Source organism: Thermobia domestica, chromosome 15 (genome assembly GCF_964235325.1).
Source record: "Thermobia domestica chromosome 15, izTheDome1.hap1.1, whole genome shotgun sequence".
Lineage (NCBI taxonomy): Eukaryota > Metazoa > Arthropoda > Insecta > Zygentoma > Lepismatidae > Thermobia > Thermobia domestica.
The window spans coordinates 86,632,917-86,654,570 of record NC_137468.1 but is presented as its reverse complement, the minus strand read 5'-3'; the positions used below and the strand labels follow the sequence as shown (position 1 = coordinate 86,654,570).

Below are 21,654 nucleotides of genomic sequence, written 5' to 3'. Positions count from 1 at the left end.
TTCATTTCTCATCATCACCATCTCCTTTAGCCTTGCCGGCATAACAGTGGGACGTAAAACTGAAAGATTTCATTTCACTTCTTTTTATAAAATTCGTATCATAAACAAACGCGAGATTATTTTATCTTATTACAGAGTTTGATTTTATGTATTTGTCTTGACTGTCTGTGTGACCACCTGTGCGTCCAGAAGACAAAAAACTTCACTAACTACTCGATGGATTACCATCAATTTGGCCAGGATATTTAGAGTCAAAAATTGGAAATCAAATTCGTTGATGGAGGTGATATTCAAACCGAAAGTAGTGGAAACGAAGCACTTCCGGTTTTAATGTTGATCACTATAGAACTAAAACGCTAATGGATAGCGAGACCTGGTTTCACCGAAATCGTTTAAGCGTTCAAAAAATACATTTTATCTCGATCTTTAACTGTTCACCTTCACTAACACCAGAGGTCATAGAAATTCACTACAACTTTCAGTTTCCATATTCGACCTAATTGAGAAAATATGATTCTATAAGAACCAAAGCTCTTCACATGAGTCACGTAGTGTGCACATATTACAACTTTTTTTTTTGTGAACGAAATAAAAGCTGGTACCTAACATGCAAACATCACTTACAACAATATTAATGATATATTGGGAGTACTTGTTTGTCCCTAATGTCAAGTCAGGTACCGGTACAAAAGAAAAGAGTTTTACTCAAAAACCACAATGGGTTAACCGATTTTATTTCAGATTCTCTTTAAGTTATTGAAAAAGGAACATCCTTATTCAACCTTATTCGATAATACACTCCGGTAATTTCCAACTAGAGGCTCTCTGATGTCACCTTTTGGTGTTCTCGTTATCAGGAAACCACAAAGAGAGAAAAAAGGAGCATACGCAAAAACTGGTGTTAACGAAATCAGTGTTGACAACCTAACAAGAACGTTGATGGCATAGTGGATGGTTTTGGAGATACGTCACTCTTGAATCCATGACTACGCGTTACACTGCCAATACTTACTTTGTCCCGTTCTCCTATGCTTTCATTTACCCTCATTCACGCTACCTGTTGGTGAACACGGTGGCTCAGTGGTAGGGCTCTTACCTCTGGTGTGTGATATTCCTGGTTCGATCCCCTGATGTAGTGGGCAACATCGTGTCCGTGGATTTTCTCGGTCATTCCTGTTTCCTCCCACATTGTCGTTCCACCATCATTCACTTGCCTTAATCATCCATCTCCTTTAGCCTAACGGGTATAATTGTGGGACATTAAACTTAAAAAAAATCATTTCATTTTTTAGCCCATTGTGCGAAACCTGGCCCAAGGGGAACGCAGTAATGCTGTAAAAATGGAAACCACAGACCTGGGGACAATAAAACTAATTATGTAATGTTTCGAAATCTAGCCTTATAATTTGAGTTGTAATATAAAGTTAGTGCTTTTTTACAAATCTGTCTGGTAATAGGTATGTTCCTCGATTCTTAAGTCACCTCCTCTCAGAAAGATGAGTATACACAAACCTATTGTCAATTATTTATCCCGGAATGGGTCAACCCATAGTGGGATCCCTACGGGGCATCCGAAACGCATGAGATTCCACTGGAACCAATGTCTCCCGTGCCAGAGTCGTACGCTTACCATATAGCCACGAGGAAGCTTGATGGTAGAGTGAATTAGGTAGTCGCGAAATGGAGGGCGAACGGAAAATACATCTTACTTACGACGATAATTTCTAGTGTAAAGTATGTAACTGTTCGTTTTAATTTTTTTCTTTCATGTAGTTACTGCGTATTATATTTGACAATAAATGTATCACATAAATAACTCTGTTATTGTCAGTTTATATACAAATCCATTGTTGTATATAAAGGAAAAATGCTCTTTACAGTACGGTCGAAAAGTCTTGTCACTCCCCATATTTCAGCTTGTTTACTAATATAGAACATCAGTATGAGTACCATCAATGTTGAGGCACAATACGATACGGCGCAATGTCCTGTGTGAAATTTTCCGCAGCATGGATGGTGTGATTTCCTTAAATGCCTTCCTAACAGCTTGCTTTAAATCTTCAGTTGTCTGGTATCACTGATTCGAGATATACTGCTTAACAATTTCCCACAGGGAGTTACCACACGACGTTACATCTGAGCTTCTGGGAGGCTACTCGATTGACACTGATATATTCACTCATCGTCTGCCTATCCACTTCTAGTGTAACATCTCATCCAAGAATTCCCAAACAAGGAGAGCGTAGTGGGCTGGAGCTCTATCTTGTTGAAGCCAATTGTAAGCAACAATGTTCAGTCTCTTGGAGCTTTAGTGTAAACAAATGCCGCAATATTTGGAGATAAGAAGCTTTGATTGACTATACCGTAAAAAAAAAAAAAAAAAAAAAAAAAAAAAAAGACCTTATGAGGTGCTTGCTGGACATTTCAGCCTATATTTTAACATCTGGGGCACTGTATCCTAATTTCTGAATAATACGGGGCTTCCTTGCTCCAGAAACACACACCCCTATTCCTACAAGATCGATAAATTGTACATTTGTCTAACGAGGGAACCTATCCAAGTGCGACTCTGACTTCGAGTCGAGACTATGGTCGTTGGATACCTTGTCCCAAAAGAACATAACACGAAAAGTGATACATCCTCGATCGCAACCGTTGCAGAGATATAAGCGTGAAAAGTTCGAAATTGAGCTCCATACTATACATTACAAAGTCAGCTTCCGGGTCAGATTTGGCGGAAACGGTCAGGTAAGGAAACTCAGCGAATACATATCAAAGTAGTGTTGGGAGCCCACCACCTTTTGAATGAAAAAAATGTTGCCCCCGGGGCACTCGCAGGGTCCCAGGCGGGGTCCAACTCAAAATTGGCAAATGGAACCGGGGGTCAAGTAGCATATTGTATGAAAGCTAGTGTTAAATAAAAGAAGATAGAACAAATCTCAACTCTCTATGATGACCCTGTGCAAACGGGCAACTGGTCAAAATGTCAATACAACCTACATCAGAAAATATATGGCCACTCTTCTAAATCCGTTAAGTTGTGACAATAACAAGACAGAAAAACACGTTTAAAAGTGCAAGGTATTGAAGTTAAACAAATTGTTGCAGAGTCTCTCACAGTGGCCATATATTTTCTGATGTAGGTTGTATTGACATTTTGACCAGTTGCCCGTTTGCACAGGGTCATCATAGAGAGTTGAGATTTGTTCTATCTTCTTTTATTTAACACTAGCTTTCATACAATATGCTACTTGACCCCCGGTTCCATTTGCCAATTTTGAGTTGGACCCGCTTGGGACCCTGCGAGTGCCCCGGGGGGCAACATTTTTTTCATTCAAAAGGTGGTGGGCTCCCAACACTACTTTGATATGTATTCGCTGAGTTTCCTTACCTGACCGTTTCCGCCAAATCTGACCCGGAAGCTGACTTTGTAATGTATAGTATGGAGCTCAATTTCGAACTTTTCACGCTTATATCTCTGCAACGGTTGCGATCGAGGATGTATCACTTTTCGTGTTATGTTCTCTTGGGACAAGGTATCCAACGACCATAGTCTCGACTCGAAGTCAGAGTCGCACTTGGATAGGGTCCCTCGTAAGAAGAAAACTTTTTCCAGTGTGGGAGCGTCATAAACACAATGAGTAAATTAAAAAAGCTTCATGTTTTAGTCTCGTGTCCTTATCACTCAACTCGTTTACGAGTGTGTAAGTATAGTCGTTTTTGGAACTCCAAGTTCACAGGATCTTTTCCGCAACGATTTTCTGGGAGATCTCAACACATCCGCTATCTTTGCACACGTTTCTTCCGTTGGATGATGGTCGATCTGTCTTCTTCTTATCCAAAATGGATCCAGTTCGGAAGAGTTACTCTTGCTATTGCAGTATCGTTGCTTCGGTGGAACTTCTTTATTGAATCGTGGTGCGCAGTTCCGTTACACATCTTCCATGGTATATCCGGTGTGTGGGCGTTCATGAGTATATGCACTTGCCAGAACACATTCCTCCACACTGTATGTACTTATGTCAGTCATGTGAAAAGAAATTGGACAATAAATACATACATTTTTTAAAAAAAGGTGTCATACATATGAAAAGAAAATGGAGTAGAAGTACAAATACATACAATAAAAAAAGAGGGTGACGAGACTTTTGGATCATACTGTGCTGTTGATCTCGCTACATTTTGTCCCAACTTTCTTTTTCCTCCAAGATATTGTAGAAGTCGAAGAACAATAGTTCTTCTACGCAGTTTTTCTAGCTAGTACAATGAGTTCAAGGTTTTTGAGAGTCTTCGTCCTTGTCCAGTTGCTTTTCTGAGAACATCACACTTTTTTATTTTTAATGAGAACGATGTCACATTTTAAAAAAAATACATATTCTTTGACAATGTGATTAAAAAAAAAGCTTCTCATTGTCTTACTGTTTTGCTCTGGTACCCATCAACAGACGGGCACACCGATTTTATAAGACCTTCTCTGCTTATGCATAGCGTATTCTGGAAGTATATTATTATTATTATTATTATTATTTCTCTGATAATATTTTCGTGTTTAGAAAGTACTGCTTCGATATATACTCGATTCGGCGTCCCAAGCATATATCTCGTCTCCTCCCTTAACCTTCTGTTCAAACTAAACACTAAATCAAGCGACCATTACTCGTGTTTATATATGATACAAGGGGCAGATCCAGAACGGACTTCTGGGGGGGGGGCGGTGGGTTGTAATACTGCTACTTACAGCTACTTTTAAGAGCGTCAAAAAATAAACTATATATTTTATTTATATATAAAATAAAAAAGTTTCCTCTTCTGGGGGGGACGATTACCCCGATCGCCCCTCCTGGATCCGCCCCTGTATGATACCCCCACCAGGTATCGAACCCACGACCGCGTATGATGAAAGCATGTGAGTTACTACTTAACTACGAAGAAGCAGTTTTTTTTATTTTTCAATTCTTATATATTTTGCTCTTTACTAGCAATATTATTCTACTTAGATCTCTTAGAAACTACGTAGAAAAAATATTTGGCGAAGAAATTAAGAATAGCAGCGGGAAAATCGTACTACTATTTCGTGTAGAATCTGTTGTCATCACGATACACACTGAAGTAATTTAAAGTAGAAAAATAAAAACAAAACACATAAATAGTATAATTTTATCCGTTGTAGCCTACTGTATGGTTGTGAAAGTTGAGCCTCACAGGAAAAAAAAGACATGCTGAGTTCTCGCGAGTCAAATCATGAAGAAATATTTGATGCAAAAATAAGCAAATAAACGGATGAATGGAGAATATTATACAATATCTCAGTATGTACACATTATTGAATAATGTGTGGATAGTAAGATTAAGAAATATGGCATAATAGTGACACGTTTGTTTCAGAGATCTAAAGGGAGTTTATAGGATTCTACTTGGCAAGCAATAAGAAAGGGACCTTTGAGTGGACGAAGAACAATTCGGTTTGAGAGCCGAACTGTTTTGAAAAACAATTCCTGGTGTGGAATTTCAAGAGAGTTTATGATAAAACTAGGTTCGAAACCCGATAACTAATTTGACTTTCTTAGGAAATCAGTTCTGATTCGAAAATCGAAATCGATTTTTAAAAAAATTATTGGGTCCGTTATCAGAAATAATATTGTAACGAGACCGACCTTTCGTTACTGTTGGTGGTTCTCTCGTGTTATTTGACAATTGTTCAACATCTTTTGCAGCTTGTAACCATTTTAGATAATGATGTTTGCAAATTATAACGATGAAACTTTTGAAAACGTAATTCAATATGACTTCAGTTTCTTGAGCCAGAGATGGAGTGGGTCAGTTGGTCGTGGGTCAAGATTTGTGAGAGTGTAAGTGGGTCATGGGTGAACAGGATGTGGCGAACTGCGACCCACCTTCCACAATGACCCACTCTGACTCACCATGACCCATTCTGACTCACTGACCCACTACGAACCACAACAACCCACTCTTCTCGGTGCATTGTAGACAGCATTTTCTGAACATTGATGAATTTGTCTAAATTTTTCTTTCAAGGCCTCCTTTTTATTCCTTTTTCATTTGTTTCTATTTACTTACCTGAGATGAGTATATCTAAAAAGAAAAGAAAGAACTTCAAGCACTTTTGTGTATTGATATTTGTAGTTGTAATAATAGCAATAGTACTTACTACTTGGCTTTCGAGACAGGCGAATTTTACACTGCTTTATTTATTTATTTATCTTTGGTTACCCCTTTATGTTGCCTACTTTACCTTGATTTGAGACTTTCAAATTTTATCCTATTTTCCATTGAAAAATATCTGTAATTTAAGAAGGAAATAATCATATATGATGAAATTCATCCTAATATAACCCATGACAAACATTGCACCATTTTATATCGTAAAGTTCAGATCCACCGGTTTTGTGACAGAACAGTGTTTGAGCAATTGACCTTAGAAATTCAAACTCCGGTTAGTGATAATTTCAGAGCCTTGTTTTATTACGTGTAAACTCTTTAGTCAGTGGAGATGAGGGCGTGGATTATGAGTCAGAGTTGATGACGATGGGTTTTGGTGGGTCAGAGCGGGTCATGGTGGGTCACAGTGGCTCAATGGGTCATGGGTCAAGTTTTCATTGACCCATGCCATCTCTGTCTTGAGCAGAACCGATACGTTGAAATGTATTTCGGTTCTTATCCCAAACCACGCCAAAAGAAAACTTTTTTTTTTCGGTTCCTGAGCCTGAGCGGAAAATATTTTCGGTTTTGTTACCATTAATAAACCCAGTTAACTGACAACAAAGTCCTACCTTGTTACAAAACAGAATTCAATAGTTTTTTTTCTGCAGCAATGAATCTAATGCTAAGTATTAATTCTGCTAAACCTCAAGTAATTCGTTACTCGAATTATAGATTCTTCGAATAATTGTTCGAATTTTGAAAATGAATATTGAAATACTTGCAAAGAATTTTATCGGCTAAATAATCACTTGGTACGTTATGGCCTTGATCTCAATTCAATGTTTCGCTTATTTCCGACCTTGTAGTCAGGGATTAATATTAAGTGCGGATATAATCAAATTTTCAATCGTCTTTTTAGTTTTCTCAGGGGATCCCGTTTGCTCGCTGATTGACCGCTTACATCTGGTCATGGGGTCTCAGATTTGATTCCAGCTCGCGTCAAATGAACTTTGTTGTGAACAAACATTGTGTGCATGGGTTTCCCCGGGATTCTCCTGTTTTCTCCCACTTTCTTCTCTCCACAATTTCGTTTATTATCATTATCGTCTTCCTTAACATCGGAACATATTTGCAGGACGTTAATTAAACAAAAAACAATAAAACGGCTATGTCTTTCTTTCATAAAGTTAATTTCTGCTAAAGGCATTCTGCTGCCGAAAAGGGTTTTGTCGTATTCCCGAATGGATAGTGCAAATGAATCATAGGTTCATCAGGAATATGCCCTTAGATCTAGCCAATAAGAAACCAAGTCCCGTAGTATAGTCACGGTGGCTAACATTTGCTTGCAAAATACTAGGACTTTATGTCAGCACCCTCAACCCAAGCAACAATTTTAAATTTCTGGTAGAATATATGCCATTCATGTCTACGCACCGGTATGCTTTGGAATTCGTCTACAGCCTTCATACACACAAGGAGCCAGACATCTATGGAATATCATGTGCTTCTCGAAGTTTTTACTTATGGATATAGAAAAATAGTCCACACTGTCATTCAAACAAATTAATTCTTTGCACATTCTGAAAATTTGCTTCTAATGATGATTTCTGATCCCAGTAGTGAAATAAGGACAGTATCTTGGACACAGATCAAGGAACCTCGTGCAAAGATGCAGAAGAAACCGAAAAAGATTCGTGAATTAGTTGTTCCCCGGTTAAGATTTGAGCGGACTGCTACCACGAATGACAGACTGGTTTTCGACCGATGTAACAGAAATGAAATGAAATGAAATCTTTAAGTTTAACGTCCCACGGTTATGCCGGTTAGGCTAAAGGAGACGGTGATAATGAGAAATGAGTGAAATGGTGGAATGAAAAAAGTGGGAGGGAAACGGGGAGAACCCGAGAAAACCCACGAGCACCGATGTAACAGAGTCTCCCATTACCAGGACGTTATCAGATACAGAAACAGAGGACGATATTCGAATCTACGCGATGGTAGACGAATCTGCAGTGATGTTTCCTTGCTATATGCAAGCCGTCGAGCGAACTATAAAATAAGTGACAGAAAGCAGCATCTAAAGCCTATGGTTTCAAAAATAGAGAGACGACAATTAAGGCGACACTAGAATCGAGGGGAAAACAAATGAATCAAATTTGAATGCGAAGGACTTAACTCTCTAAAAATTACAACTAAAAGCTGTATTGATAGACAGAGGACACATCTAGTTACGGTGGGTGAGTGAGTGGAGCTCTCAGTGCAGCCACGTCCTCGTCGTGAGCTCTGGGTCGTTTTGCGTTGGTTCTGAACGCAAAACAAGCAGAGAGCTGAATATTTAGGGTATTCTAAAAACAAGTTCTAATGTCAATGAGACTAAATTTATGCTCTGAACATTTCTTGCCTTCTAACAGCCAGAAGCCACCACAGTCAACGTTTCTGTAGAGTTAAGCGGGTTGCCGTATTACCAAAATCTTAAAGTTTCAAGGTGGATGCGGCAGGGTATGAGGTGGTCCGAAAAATTCCAAATTTTTTGTGCAAAGTCTATGCCACGGGTAGCAACTTTTGCGCACTACCCATTTTCATTTTTTAAAGTTTTTTTCGATCCACCCTAATGTGTATTGGTTTAATAGTTTTGAATCTGCCATTTTATATAGAGCAGTTCCCACTTGATTTTCTTAATTTCAATTTATCATTTGGAAACAAAGCTCTTCTTGCATAAAATATGAACGATCATGCATCTAACCTTCGACAGAAAATTAAAAAAATCCACTTCCAAATAAGAAATATATTCAGAAACACGTTTTCTTTGTGTCTGTGTAATGTGTATAAAAGCTAAACATTGTGCTACTAGTAGCTGAGATACCGCAGAAAAGTCAGGGTCACCAAAGCTCACGACCTTCTTAAGCGAGAGCAGGAGCCGAATAAATCAAGCTGTGAGTAAGTCGTCAACCTAGAAAATAATAGAAGCATAAAGATTAGTATATGTGCTACATGATTTCATTAAACATAAGTGTTTTTCAAGTTGTTGCTTGTATTCATTGAATAGCAAGACTCTAAAACGAAGTTTCTCTCCACGTGTATACACTTAACACATGTTAAATCCTTTATTTTTAAACTTCTATTTACCTGAAATCATGCTTCCTAGAATTGTTTGTTATCTTTCGGGTTAATCGCCATAATAAAAGTTACATTGTATGCATAACCTGTTAACTCTCGCGCTCGTGCTATATTACGTACATCTGTATTATCAGTTATTGCAAGTTTTTGCTTTCGACCGACCATGAAAGTTAATAAAGCTTTTCCAATGATAAAGACAAGTAGAATTCGAGATTACGACTCATTTATACGTTATTTGCACTTATGGGGATGGCATTTTGTTTGTACTTGTATTGGATTCAGATTTTCTTTTCTGTGAACAAGTTTGAAGTTCAGGACAGGAAGGGAGGGGGGCGTTGAAATTTCAATGTTCTACCACCGAGACTCGAACTCGTGACCGCGCGCGCTAGCCATTAGACCAGCGGGGAGGACTGCAGACAAATTGGAACTAGTTCCTTTGCTCTATACAAATCCACAAGCCTATAATCGAAGAATACTAAGTGAAAGAAAAATCACACATGTTAATTTTATTATTTGTGTAATATCTGTATATATACACACAACAGTCTAAAATGGTAATTTCGTTTTCCATATTTGGCAGAAATGTAAGTAATGGCATCGAAAGAAATTATATGGATATTCTGTGTTAGTGTAATGTTATTCTATTCATTGATGTTATTGACGAATCCATGATTAGATTTTGAACTTATAAAGGAAACGTAGAAAGTTCTGTCGCTTTTTCACCCACTACCTTCAAAAATTTATATGTCACCTAAGACGTATTTGGAAGATCAAAAATAGTCCCCATCAGCTAAGACGATCTTCCGTCAACGTTCTGGGAGGCCATGGATTCCATCGCGGTAGAACTTGGTGGGCCATGAAGCGAAGAACGTATCAAGTGCATTTTGTACTTTTACTAGGGATTTGAACGGCACAGGCGGTTTTCAAGGGATGGAGCAGGTGATAATTGGACGGTGCCATGTCCGGTGAGTATGGATGATGCAATAGTGTTTCCCATCCAAGGCGTAGAATGGTGTCTCGGGTCATCCTAGCCACGTAGGACCCCTTTGAGATTCAGAAGTGCTGGCTTCAGAGTTTTGATTTTTTTAAACACTGCTCAACTGCTGACAGTACACAGTTGCATTGATGCTCTGACCAGCTGGTAGCAGCTCCCGATGCACGATACCACCAAATACACAGGAAGACCTTCTTCTGGTGCAGTGCTGGTTTAGGCTGTTTTGGCACCGGTTCATGGGATGCTAACCAATCATGGCAGTGTCGTGGAGCTTCGTACGGGACTCACTTCTCATCACATGTTATCACCCTGTCCAGAAATGGGTCCTTTCTCAGACGAGATAGCGAAGAAACACAGTTGTCTGCTCGCGTTGCCTTTCTCCCCGGAGTCAAATCATGTGGGACCCATCGACCCAACTTGTAGTGTTTCCCAAGTTGATGGAGGTGCTGTCGAATGGTTTCTCCACTCACACTGAAATGTAGTCCAGTTCCTCACATATCTGGTCACTGTTCGCCTCAATTGCTGCCTGAAGATCTTCATTTTGTACATGTGTTGGTCTTCGAGCACTTCGTCACCATCCTTAATCTTGTTAAGCCACCACTGCACTATCCGCGTAGTCATGTCACCCTCACCAAAGACTTGGTATATCTTCCACCCTTCTGCAATGGCGTTTAACCGCAGTTTGAACTCGTACAGCATACACGCCCTTATAGGTTCCATCCAGGTCCCATGTTCACTCTGTCCTTACGCAAGTTTACGGTGTAACTGAACAGCCACAACCAGGTAGCATGTTGGATATACCCACACCAACAACTGACCTTCACCTTATCTCTATTCGCACTCAGCTCATAGTGTGAGGGCCAATAGAATGCAGACCTCCCCCAAAAGCGACAGATCTTCCTTGATTACCTTTATACATAGAAATGAATTGTCAAAATGCTAACTTGCCAGATTTAGGATAAATTCAGTCTAGTTGGTATGTGGGCAGCATAGGAAGTTTGGAAAATTAAATCTGTATTAGAGTGGCGGGAATTCATAGCGATGTCAGACATTAAGAAGAAGCTTGCCACGTATCACGAGCCGAAGACTTAATAAAATGTCACCCACTATTCTTTCTGTCTGGAGTTCCCATTAAAGCTCAGTTCCCATAAATATTTTGTAGCAACTATTATTAACTTCTCATTTCTTAAGGAGGAAAACGATCAATTTACAAGGTCTTCGCCACAATCCCTTGTGACAAAATTCCTCAATAATAATAATAATAATAATAATAATAATAATAATAATAATAATAATAATAATAATAATATAAATACATTTTCCTTATTTTTACGTCCTATAGTTATGTCCTACAGGCTAAAATAGGCGGATGATTAATGACGCTGAATACTTATAATACAATTAATGAAATGAGAATGTAGGAGATAACGGAAGAATCACGAGAACCCATAGACAGAATGTTGTGCACGACAAACCCTCATGCCTGTAATTAAAACCGGACCCCTTTTACTAGAGGTAGGTGATCTACCACTGAGCTAATATGCCCTTCCTAATAAAGAATTATTCCGAAAATTAAAATATAACAAAGACCAGCTATATTGTACTATAGAAAAAAAAAACTGCAACACACAATCAAATTCATTTAAAAATTGGAATTTCTGTTTTCCATTGATGATCGTTTTGGTTTATTTGTTTGAGTCTCATGAACCAAATGGGGCAAGATGTAAATAGACTGTGAGAATAATGTCAATATGCAGAATATCTGTAGTTCAGTAGTTCAAGGTTGATTCGAGTGTTGAGAATTAGGGCACGAAAGTATGTCACATTTGCGCATTTTATGCACATAAGTCAGGACATATCAACACAAGGCTGGTGATAATAGGTTATAGGCGTATAGTGCATAGGGGCCAACAGATCTCCTTGACAATACACAGTCCAAACTGTATTTGCCGTCATCTCGTCCTTCTCAGAGAACAAATGTTGACTCTGAACACAAGATAATACAACTGGTAAGTCTAACTCTTCGGTAACTCTTCCACCCACAATTTCTTCTTTTTCACTTTTTTTTCTGTAATTCTAAAATAGTAGTTCCCGTGGCTCATGTTTCACCTAGCCCTCCTTAAAGTTATGATTTCCTCCATAATGTTAACTTTTTTAACTTGCACTACTAATTTTATTAAAAGAGTGTGTGATTGAAAAAAAAATTGAAAAACTTAGTACAAAATACAAAAGCAATCAGAAATGAACCAGTTGAGAATGCTCCAATAGCATTGCCAGGACGAACTTAAACGGAATTAATTTTTCTTATTAACTTCTACAGTACAGGCTTTTATACCAATTGTTCTATGTACTTTATTATTATGCTCATTAATTCTTGTAATAGGCCTATATCTATCCATTTTAAATTTCCTTGAGTACTAAATTTTCTCCACATGTTTTGTTTAAGAGTTCTGTTAAAACGTTCTATGATACGTTGTTTTAACGAAGAGACATGCTCAAGATGAAGGGCGTAAAATTGAAAATTCACAAAATCATCTCTCTATGACTTACGGTTCCCCGAGATATGGCTCCTGAAATTCGAACTTTTCCGGCCAATATTTGGGGAACGGTGGCCAGTTGGCCAGAGGCTACCGGTTACTATTTGGTACCAAAATGTTCACCACCCTCTTAGGTATTGATCTACACCAATGTGATCTCTCTATGACTTAGGGTCCCGAGATAGCGCCACAGAAATCTCCTGAAATCGAAACTTTTTTTTACTAATATCTCGGGAATTGTAATAGTGTCTCGAAAACTTCCATCACTTTCTCAGATAGTCGAGTGGAGGGCTCAATTGAAAAATTCGCAAATAATACACACAGAGAGATGTAGAGAATTCAGTAAAATACAGAAATATTTACAGTTAGAACATGATTATTTTGTAATATTTGTAATAATTTATATTGTTTCTTTCAAATTAATGGAAATATTACATAAGTCCTATAGAAGAGGTGGTGACAGGTCCTTCAATTTGATTTTACTACTGAATTGAGTTTTTTCTAAATCATCATTTATATATTGTTTTGTTATACTGCAAAATTTTATAATTGTTAGAATGGTAAATACGATTTCTAAGTAGAAAAATTCAATCCTGTTTTAAAACCCTAAATTAAAGGATTCTTCACCATGCTGTCTGTCAGGGTCGAATTAAGGGAGGAGCTTAACAGGGGAATCCAGGTGGACAGGGGAATCCACTCTGGTCAAAATCTCAACTGGCTATCTAAAAAGAATCATACAAGATACATTTATCACCATAAGATAACATATAACCAAAAATATGAAACATACTTCCCTTAATTTTCCTGCTGAACTTTCACAGAAGTGTTTTAGGCGAAGTCAGCAGGGGGCCACATATTTTTTCTAACCCCGGGCCTCCAGATGGGTTAATCCAGGCCTGCTGTCTGTGAAAAAAAACTTAATATTGACAGTGATTTTTTTAAATTTTATAAATTGTATAATGTATCTAAGTTTACGAATTGCATTCCTAAAAAATCAAATTTCCCCCAGTGCTGCATGCACCCCACATTGGGAACCACTGTTCTAAAACAAAGAGCTAGGTAAGGTTACAAAGAGCTAGAGTAGGAAAGATGAAGGTAGGAAGATATTTCTGTGGTCGAATAATGATATCCGCTGACATACTTACATAACATGCTTAATTTGTAATCAAAGTTTAAATATTGTACATTTGATATCAATACTTTTTCTATCAAATTTATAATGAACATTATAAAAATATAAAAATACTTCCTTAATAAAATAAATGTTCATTGATAGAATTTTCTTTACCAAACATTGTTAAGGGTCATCAAGTCTATGAGGCTCAGATGAGCAGGTCATGTAGCCAGAATGGAAGAAAGTAAGAACGCTTTCAAAATTGTAACAGCAAAATTAATTGGGAAATAACCATTAGAAAGACCTAGCTGCAGATAGGAGGATAATATTAGACTGGATCTCCCAGAAACAAGAATACAAAGTAGAAATTTGATCAGTTGGCTAGGAACAGAAGTGAATGGAAAGCTATTGTGAACTCGGCATTGAACCTCCGGGTTCCATAGAATTAGTGTTCATATTACCATAACTGTACAATATCAAAGTTGGGATACTCAGTTGCTCAGTAGTAGAGCGCCCTCCCCTGGAGCAAGAGGTCCTTGGTGCGATCCCTGGCCACGTGAGTCTGTGGTGCATATCATTATGTCCATGAGTATTGTCGGAGTTCTCCGATTTTCCTCCCACATTATCATTCCAACAATATTTCAGAATCATCCACTTTCATTAACCGTCCTTCTCCTTTAACCTAAAGCAGTAGCTCCCAACGCGCGTCTCTCTTAGTCTTAAGGGATATGTGACGGGAAATTTAGAACTTAAAAATCATATCTTAGAATCAATTTTAAAACAGACTTTACTATTTAAGAGGCTGCATTACAGCGAAGATAAAATACCGCTAATTTTACAGTAATTATGTGATATCTTCAAATAGATAAAAGATAATCGAAAAGTGAAACAAGAGCTCCCTAGACAATATTATTTTACATTAGATACTGTTATCACGACTCACTTATCTGCTTTCGATTTTCAGCCATTTAGAAAATCGGAATTCATTTTCGCGTTTGTAAATGACTGCAAACGGAAAGCTACTAGGTGACTCGTGATAACGGTACCTCATGCAAAATAATAGTATTGTCTAGGGCGATCTTGTTCCACATTTTGATTATCTTTTATTTATCTATATGAAGATATCGCATAATTACTGTAAAATTGGCGGTATTTTAATTTCGCACGGATAAGGCCTCTTAACTTCTGCAACGGCAGCAACAACACTCAGTATTGCATAGCCTAGAGACACTACTTTATACAAAGTTTTGGTCTTACACTAATATAATTTATATTATTCTTTAATATAATAATAATAATAATAATAATAATAATAATAATAATAATAATAATAATAATAATAAAGTGTCTCATGATATCGTGAACGTTCAATAAACTATGTCGTTAGTCAAGAAAGGTTGCAAACCATTGGCCTAAAGCGAAACATTTCAGTTTAATGACCCACGATTATGCCTTTTAAGCTAAGGGAGAGGGTCATGGCTAAGGCAAATGAATGATGATTGAAAAATTAATGGAATGATAATATAGGAGGAAATGAAAGTACCCGAAAAAACTCAGACACAATGTTATCCCCCATGTCTTTTCGTATGTTATACAGACACGCTTTATGATTTAGTGTGTTTCTCGTTCTATAGTTGGCGCGCGATCGAAGAACCTTGCACGTGTTTCATTGCCTTAGCTCGAACCGCCACTGGAACATTGCTTAACAGCTCACACACACGTAACAGCTCAAATTTGGTTGTGTCTGATGTAGAAGGGTCAACAGTAAGGAATCTTGTTCGTTGATGGAGCTGGTCTATCCAGTTAATCCCGAGATTGGGCAAATCAAAAATCGATTCTCCATGTATTCCTATGGGAGTAATTATGGATATCATCCTTGCGTGATAGACTACCTGCATTGCTGAGATTAACGGCTTAGTATAGCCGAGATGTAAAATACTAATATGTACAGGATTTGTCCAAGAAGTAATGAGACTGGACGCCGCGCAGCTTTCCACTCCCCACCAGAGTGCTATCAATGGGTGGTATCGATGGTGGGAGTTCTACCTAAGCATCACACCGCACGGCAGTCGCTTCTGAGCAATGAGAGAATGAGGATCGATCGTTGTGCAAAGTGTGTTTTCTAATTTTGGTCACGAGATAAGCGAAAAAGTTGAGCGAGATGATAGAGCAGCGATACGCTACCAAATTTTGGGTTCGTTTCGGCAAAACGGCTTCGGAGACTTTTGCCTTGATTGAGCAGACCTACGAAGACAATGCCATGTCGAAAGTCCAAATTTTTCGCTGGCATAAGGACTTCAAAGACGGGCGGGAGACAGTTGAGGACAAAAATCGATCTGGACTCCTTTCGACCCTTTTTTCGGATGAAAACGTGCCAAAGGTGAAAGAACTCTTGGACTCTGACCGTCGGTTGAGTTTGCGATGAATAGCGGAAGAACTTAACATGTGCAAGTCAACGGTACACAACATTGTAACCGAGAATTTGTACATGAGAAGAGAAAAGTTTGTGCAAAATTAGTACCAAAAGTGTTAAGTGATGAACAAAAACAACGACGAGTTGACGTGTGCCGTGAGATGGTGGAGGTTATGGAAAGTAAAATATACTTTTTCCTGTTCCCCAAAGTGAAAACTACCCTGAAAAGTCGCCGTTTTGATGACGTTGCCGCCATCTAGAAGGCTGTAACCAAATCTTTAAAAGGCATTTCGGAAGCTGACTTCCAGGGAGCGTATGAATCATGGAAATCGCGCTGACAGCGGTGCATTGACGCCCAAGGGGACTATTTTGAAGAATTTTGAGGAGCTGTTAAAATCGGATGAATAAGTTCCTGTTTATAGACTCAGTCTCATTACTTTTCGGACAAACCCTGTATGTGGAATACAGAGCTAAAATGAAACTAAAACGACTTTCTACTCGACAGATCTAAATATTTAAACACTTTCTATTTTTAAATAGTCATTCATCTTAAAGAAAACTTCATTTGATTTAAAGTAAAATTCTTTTAGTGAGAAATGGGAGTGAGGGAAAATGCTTTTAGTGGGAAATGAGTTAGGAAAGATGCCTTTAGTGGGAAATGAGTGAGGAAAGATGCTTTTAGTGGGAAATGGAGAGTGAGGGAAAATGCTTTTAGTGGTAAATGGAGAGTGAGGGGAAAATGGAAAGTGAGGGAAAATGCTTTTGGTGGAAAATGGAAAATGAGGGAAAATGCTTTTAGTGGAAAATGGAGAGTGAGAGAAAATGCTTTTAGTAGGAAATGGAGAGTGAGAGAAAATGCTTTTAGTAGGAAATGGAGAGTGAGGGAAAATGCTTTTAGTGGGAAATGGAGAGTGAGGGGAAAATGCTTTTAGTATGAAATGGAGAGTGAGGTAAAATGCAAATATTAAAAAAAAAATCAATTTTTACGTTGTGTATACTGTGATAAAACAAATTCCGCCAATTGTAACATTGCTTGAAGATGTGTGAATTTTATTTGCATGTAATGTATAGGACACTCTTCAACACATGTGTGCAAAATTGATCTTAGTTGAAGAGGTCATACACCAAGTCTTTTTCGTCATAAACTCTGTTAATTTAGCTTGTTGATGAATCGTCAACATCTGCGAGTCACAAAGGAGGAAAATGTCCACATAAATACTGCCTCATGCCAATACGAGATATATTATTTGACCTCTAACTGAGAAAGGAAGAAAGAAAAGAGAGAATGATTAGTTTCTATTGAATAGACAGTGTGTTGTTCTGGGAAGTATGAGGAGAAAGACCTTTCACGAGGTCAGTTGATTGATTGATTTATTGAAATTTAATGTAATTTTCAGCACTTAGGTTATATGAGATGGAATGTATTGCTTAAAGTGTGACCCAAACCAGTACTTTTGTTTTTAGTTAAGTTTTGTGCCCCCACCGAGGATCGAAACCGGAACCATATACCCAGAAACCACCTGTCCTAGCTACTGGGTCTAGAAGAGGCACTTTTAGAAGGACGAGAAGATGGGAGAATAATATTCGATTGGTGCGATTGAAAATGCCCAATGAACATCTGTCGCTTTCAAACGAAATAATAATAATAAATACAGCTTCATACACTTCAGATAAGCCAGTTGTTTCTAACCATTTTTGAGTGAAGACACTATTACTAAACGCCCATCATATTGTGATACACTAAATTGTTTTTTTAAAAATTAATATGAATTACTATAGTGTAAAATTCTGTTTCTGTAAAGTAGTGACTATGTAACATTAAGTATTGCTGCTGGTGCTGCTGAAAACGTTGACTGGTATAATCTCTCTCAAAATTGATTTTTACAAATTATTAAATGCTTCTTGATTTTTATATTATAAAATTTCGTGACACACCATATGGGACTGCGCGACATACCGGTTGGAAGCGATTGCAATACAATGATGAGTCATAAGTGTTGGAAATACTCTAGTACGCAACATACACGTACTTATTACAATATAATGAGTGCAGATTAACATTCAAAGTAAAGTCCCTCGTGTTGGACTGTTTGCATTCACTTTCCTACCAGTTCCTAGATTCCACGTCGATACAATGTCTTGTTCTTAGAGGCAAAGAAGTCAGTCAGTACTGTTTCCACCTCCTGCTGCATTGTGATTTGAAGCAGTGCGTCATGAACCGATACAGGTAGTAATCCGAACGGGCAGTGTCAGTACTATATGCCGGGTATGGCATTAGTTCGATGCCATCAAGTTCCTGAGTTTCTGTTGCGATTTTCGACCCAAATGTAGTTTTGTGTTATCCTGTTGCAGCAGGACGAGCTTTCGGTTCACTAATGCAGATTTTTTGGGGGGGGAGGGGGGGCGTAGTGCAGTATATATCCACTTCAGTTGTTCGGAATAAAAGTTGGCATTGATGGTACGACCGTTAGGAACGAACGTTAAATGAATTATTCCCTCATATTTCCATTACACACAGGCCATCATGACTTTATGCTCGAGATGGCCCTGTCTCACTACCAGTTCTGAAAGTTGGCCCTTGCTCTACTATTGTTTTTGCATATTCGGGTTTCGGAGAAACACGCATTCTTCGTTGCATGTAACCATCCATTTCAGGAAATGCACATCGCGCGAATTTTACAGCAGTTGTCAGCTCACCCACTCTCCTCTGGGTCTGAGCTAGGGTCAACTCATGTGACACAATGCGGTAGCTCCTGGTATTTTCCCGAGTTCGTGAAGGTGACGCACTTAAGTGAACTGGGACATGCCAAGTTAGTTTAGCAATCGTGACCTCAGAATCTGTTTCTCTGAGGCGGCCGAACCGTGGTTGATCTTCGACAGTTTTACAACCTGTACAAAATCTCTGCATCCAACGAATTGGTTTACACCTTTCCCTTTCGGATGACAAGTGCTCTGAGTTGCTGCCGCAGCGTTACGCCCGAGTTAACACTTACACAATAACAGTTCATGTATCAGAAGTTGTTGAACACTCATCATCGTCACTACTAGTAAAACCTGACTGAAAGATACTGACGGAGTGGCGTCCTCTGTGTTAAATAATCCGCGTGCCACACTAACTCTTGGGCCAGTGTGAACTTGTATTTATTCCCGACCACGTCATATACACGTGTCTGGTGTTTGAGATGTGGAAATATTGCAAGACTTATGACTGTTCTTTGTAATCATTACTATTACAGACGAAAATTAAATATAATTATTGTTGTTAGTAAGGGTTGATAGTGACTAAAATGAACAGCAATGCCTTCTCAACCACATTAACTGCGAGCGAATTGGAGTAGAAATTAAGATTTCACACTATAATAGATTTTACAAGTAGATTCCCACCCTGAGGTAAAAATTCTCCTTTAAACGGGATAACTGACTAAAAATGAATATATATATATATATATATATATATATATATATATATATATATATATATATATATATATATATATATATATATATATATATATATATATATATATATATATAAACTCTACAGGGTCAACGATTTCTGTCATCTCTTTTGGAACGGCAGAGTCATTTTAGATTTTGCTTAGGGTGTGGGTGTGTGTGTGTGGGGGTATTCTCGACCGATATAAGAGTTCAGTTAATGCACAATTCAATATATATATGAAACTGAGCGGGTCAATTGCCCCTAGCAACCCTGAATGACACTCCAGTTTTGGAATGCCAAAGAGGGGGGTAGTAAGTAAGTTTCTTTTGATTGCCTATAAGCAGTAGCTTCTTTGGAATAAATAGTAGACGAATTCGGGAGGGAATGGAAAACAAATTTGAATAAGGAATATCGTAGAAATTGTATTATTACTCGCACTGTTACTGCGCCAGCTGCAAGCTTTAGTAAAAAAATAAGATACTTTTTTAGTTTTCATTTTTAGCGTAATTTGATGAATTAATAGCATAAATTAGACTCTCAATTTTAACAGTTACTGAATACAAAAAGTACCGATGTCTAATTATAACATACCGAAAGTATTAACCTAGGAATATAATTAGGTAAAATGTTTCTTTGTCGCTTTGATAAAAAAAAAGCCGAAGTCAATCAACTTTGCAAAAATTCCTGCTGGAATAATTAACATATGGAAAGTACGGAAATTGAGTCAAACGTCTGTTATCGAACTCTGTTATCTTTAATTAGTTCGTGGTAATCTAAAATAAAACAGCAGATACAAACTTGTACTTACACATGGTACAAGGAAATAACAGAACCTAATTCGCAACGTGTCAGAAAGTTTTTTTCTTTCTTTCTTTTTAAGAGATTTCTATGATGAGATCCATACAACTTCTTCCTGCAGAATATAGTTGCTTATCAGTTTGGCACATGAACCCAACGTCATATTTTCCTTATATATATGTAACAGTGCTTTGGCATACGCGTGCGTACAGTTAAATCCTGAAAAAGGCGGCAAAGGTCATTTTTATCATCAAAGGTCATGGGTACTTTGCAGACAGATTCTTTTTGCGACAAATAAAGCTAGCAAAAGTGTTTCTTGTGTTTGAGTAGTGAGTCTCGTCGCCGAATTATTGTATTCTCTTCCTTCGCGTGTAGAAAAGGATGAAGTTTCGCGCGGGGCGTAAAAATAAAATACTGAACCAATGAAATGATTGTTTGGTTTCGACTCCGAATATAAAAGAGGGAAGGTAGTGTGATAAGATACACACATCGTATTTTTATACTTGAGAGAGGAACTTAAGTGGTCTTGTTTAGTTGTTCTGGACAATAAGTTGGACTTGATAATATTACCGATACTTTGTTTGTTTAGTTTATACTACACATAGTTACAAGGTTTTAACACAATAAATCCACAAATATTACATTTAAAAAGGACTATTCTCTTGTGTATTTAAGAGACGAAGCCAGTTGTGGCATGTTACCTCAAGAGAAGCCTCCACCTACAGTGATGAAGCCTGAAGTCCAACCACTTATCAAAAACTTCAAGCATGTGCAGTCGTCATCTTTGTTTCGACAGGTAAGTGTCTGCTTTATCATTAATGATTTTCTACAAAGATACAACCTAATTTCTAAAAGAGTAGCGTACGGTTTATGAGAAGCCTTAGTCTTAACCATCTGTGAGATATCGCATCGTGTGATATATAATAGTTAAGTCCAAGGTCATTGAATTGAATTGAATCTTCTTATCGCAGGATTAAACAGTTCATTACATTTATCATATAAGATGATAAATGTAACAGTCAAGAATACTTCGGAAGAAACTGTAACAGAGAACTGCTTAATTTTAAAATACTCCTTTTT

The 21,654-nt window shown here is 37.8% G+C and overlaps 1 protein-coding gene across 3 annotated transcripts in view; it reads left to right on the top strand.

Moving 5' to 3' along the window:
* The window catches only part of LOC145671122 (facilitated trehalose transporter Tret1-like), a 478,763-nt gene that overhangs the window by 422,667 nt on the left and 34,442 nt on the right, over positions 1-21,654 (top strand). For all 3 annotated transcript variants that reach the window (XM_081739916.1, XM_081739915.1, XM_081739917.1), the window contains exon 2: positions 21,250-21,370. In XM_081739916.1, the coding sequence (XP_081596042.1) occupies positions 21,250-21,370 (121 nt within the window). The remainder of the gene's footprint in view (positions 1-21,249; positions 21,371-21,654) is intronic.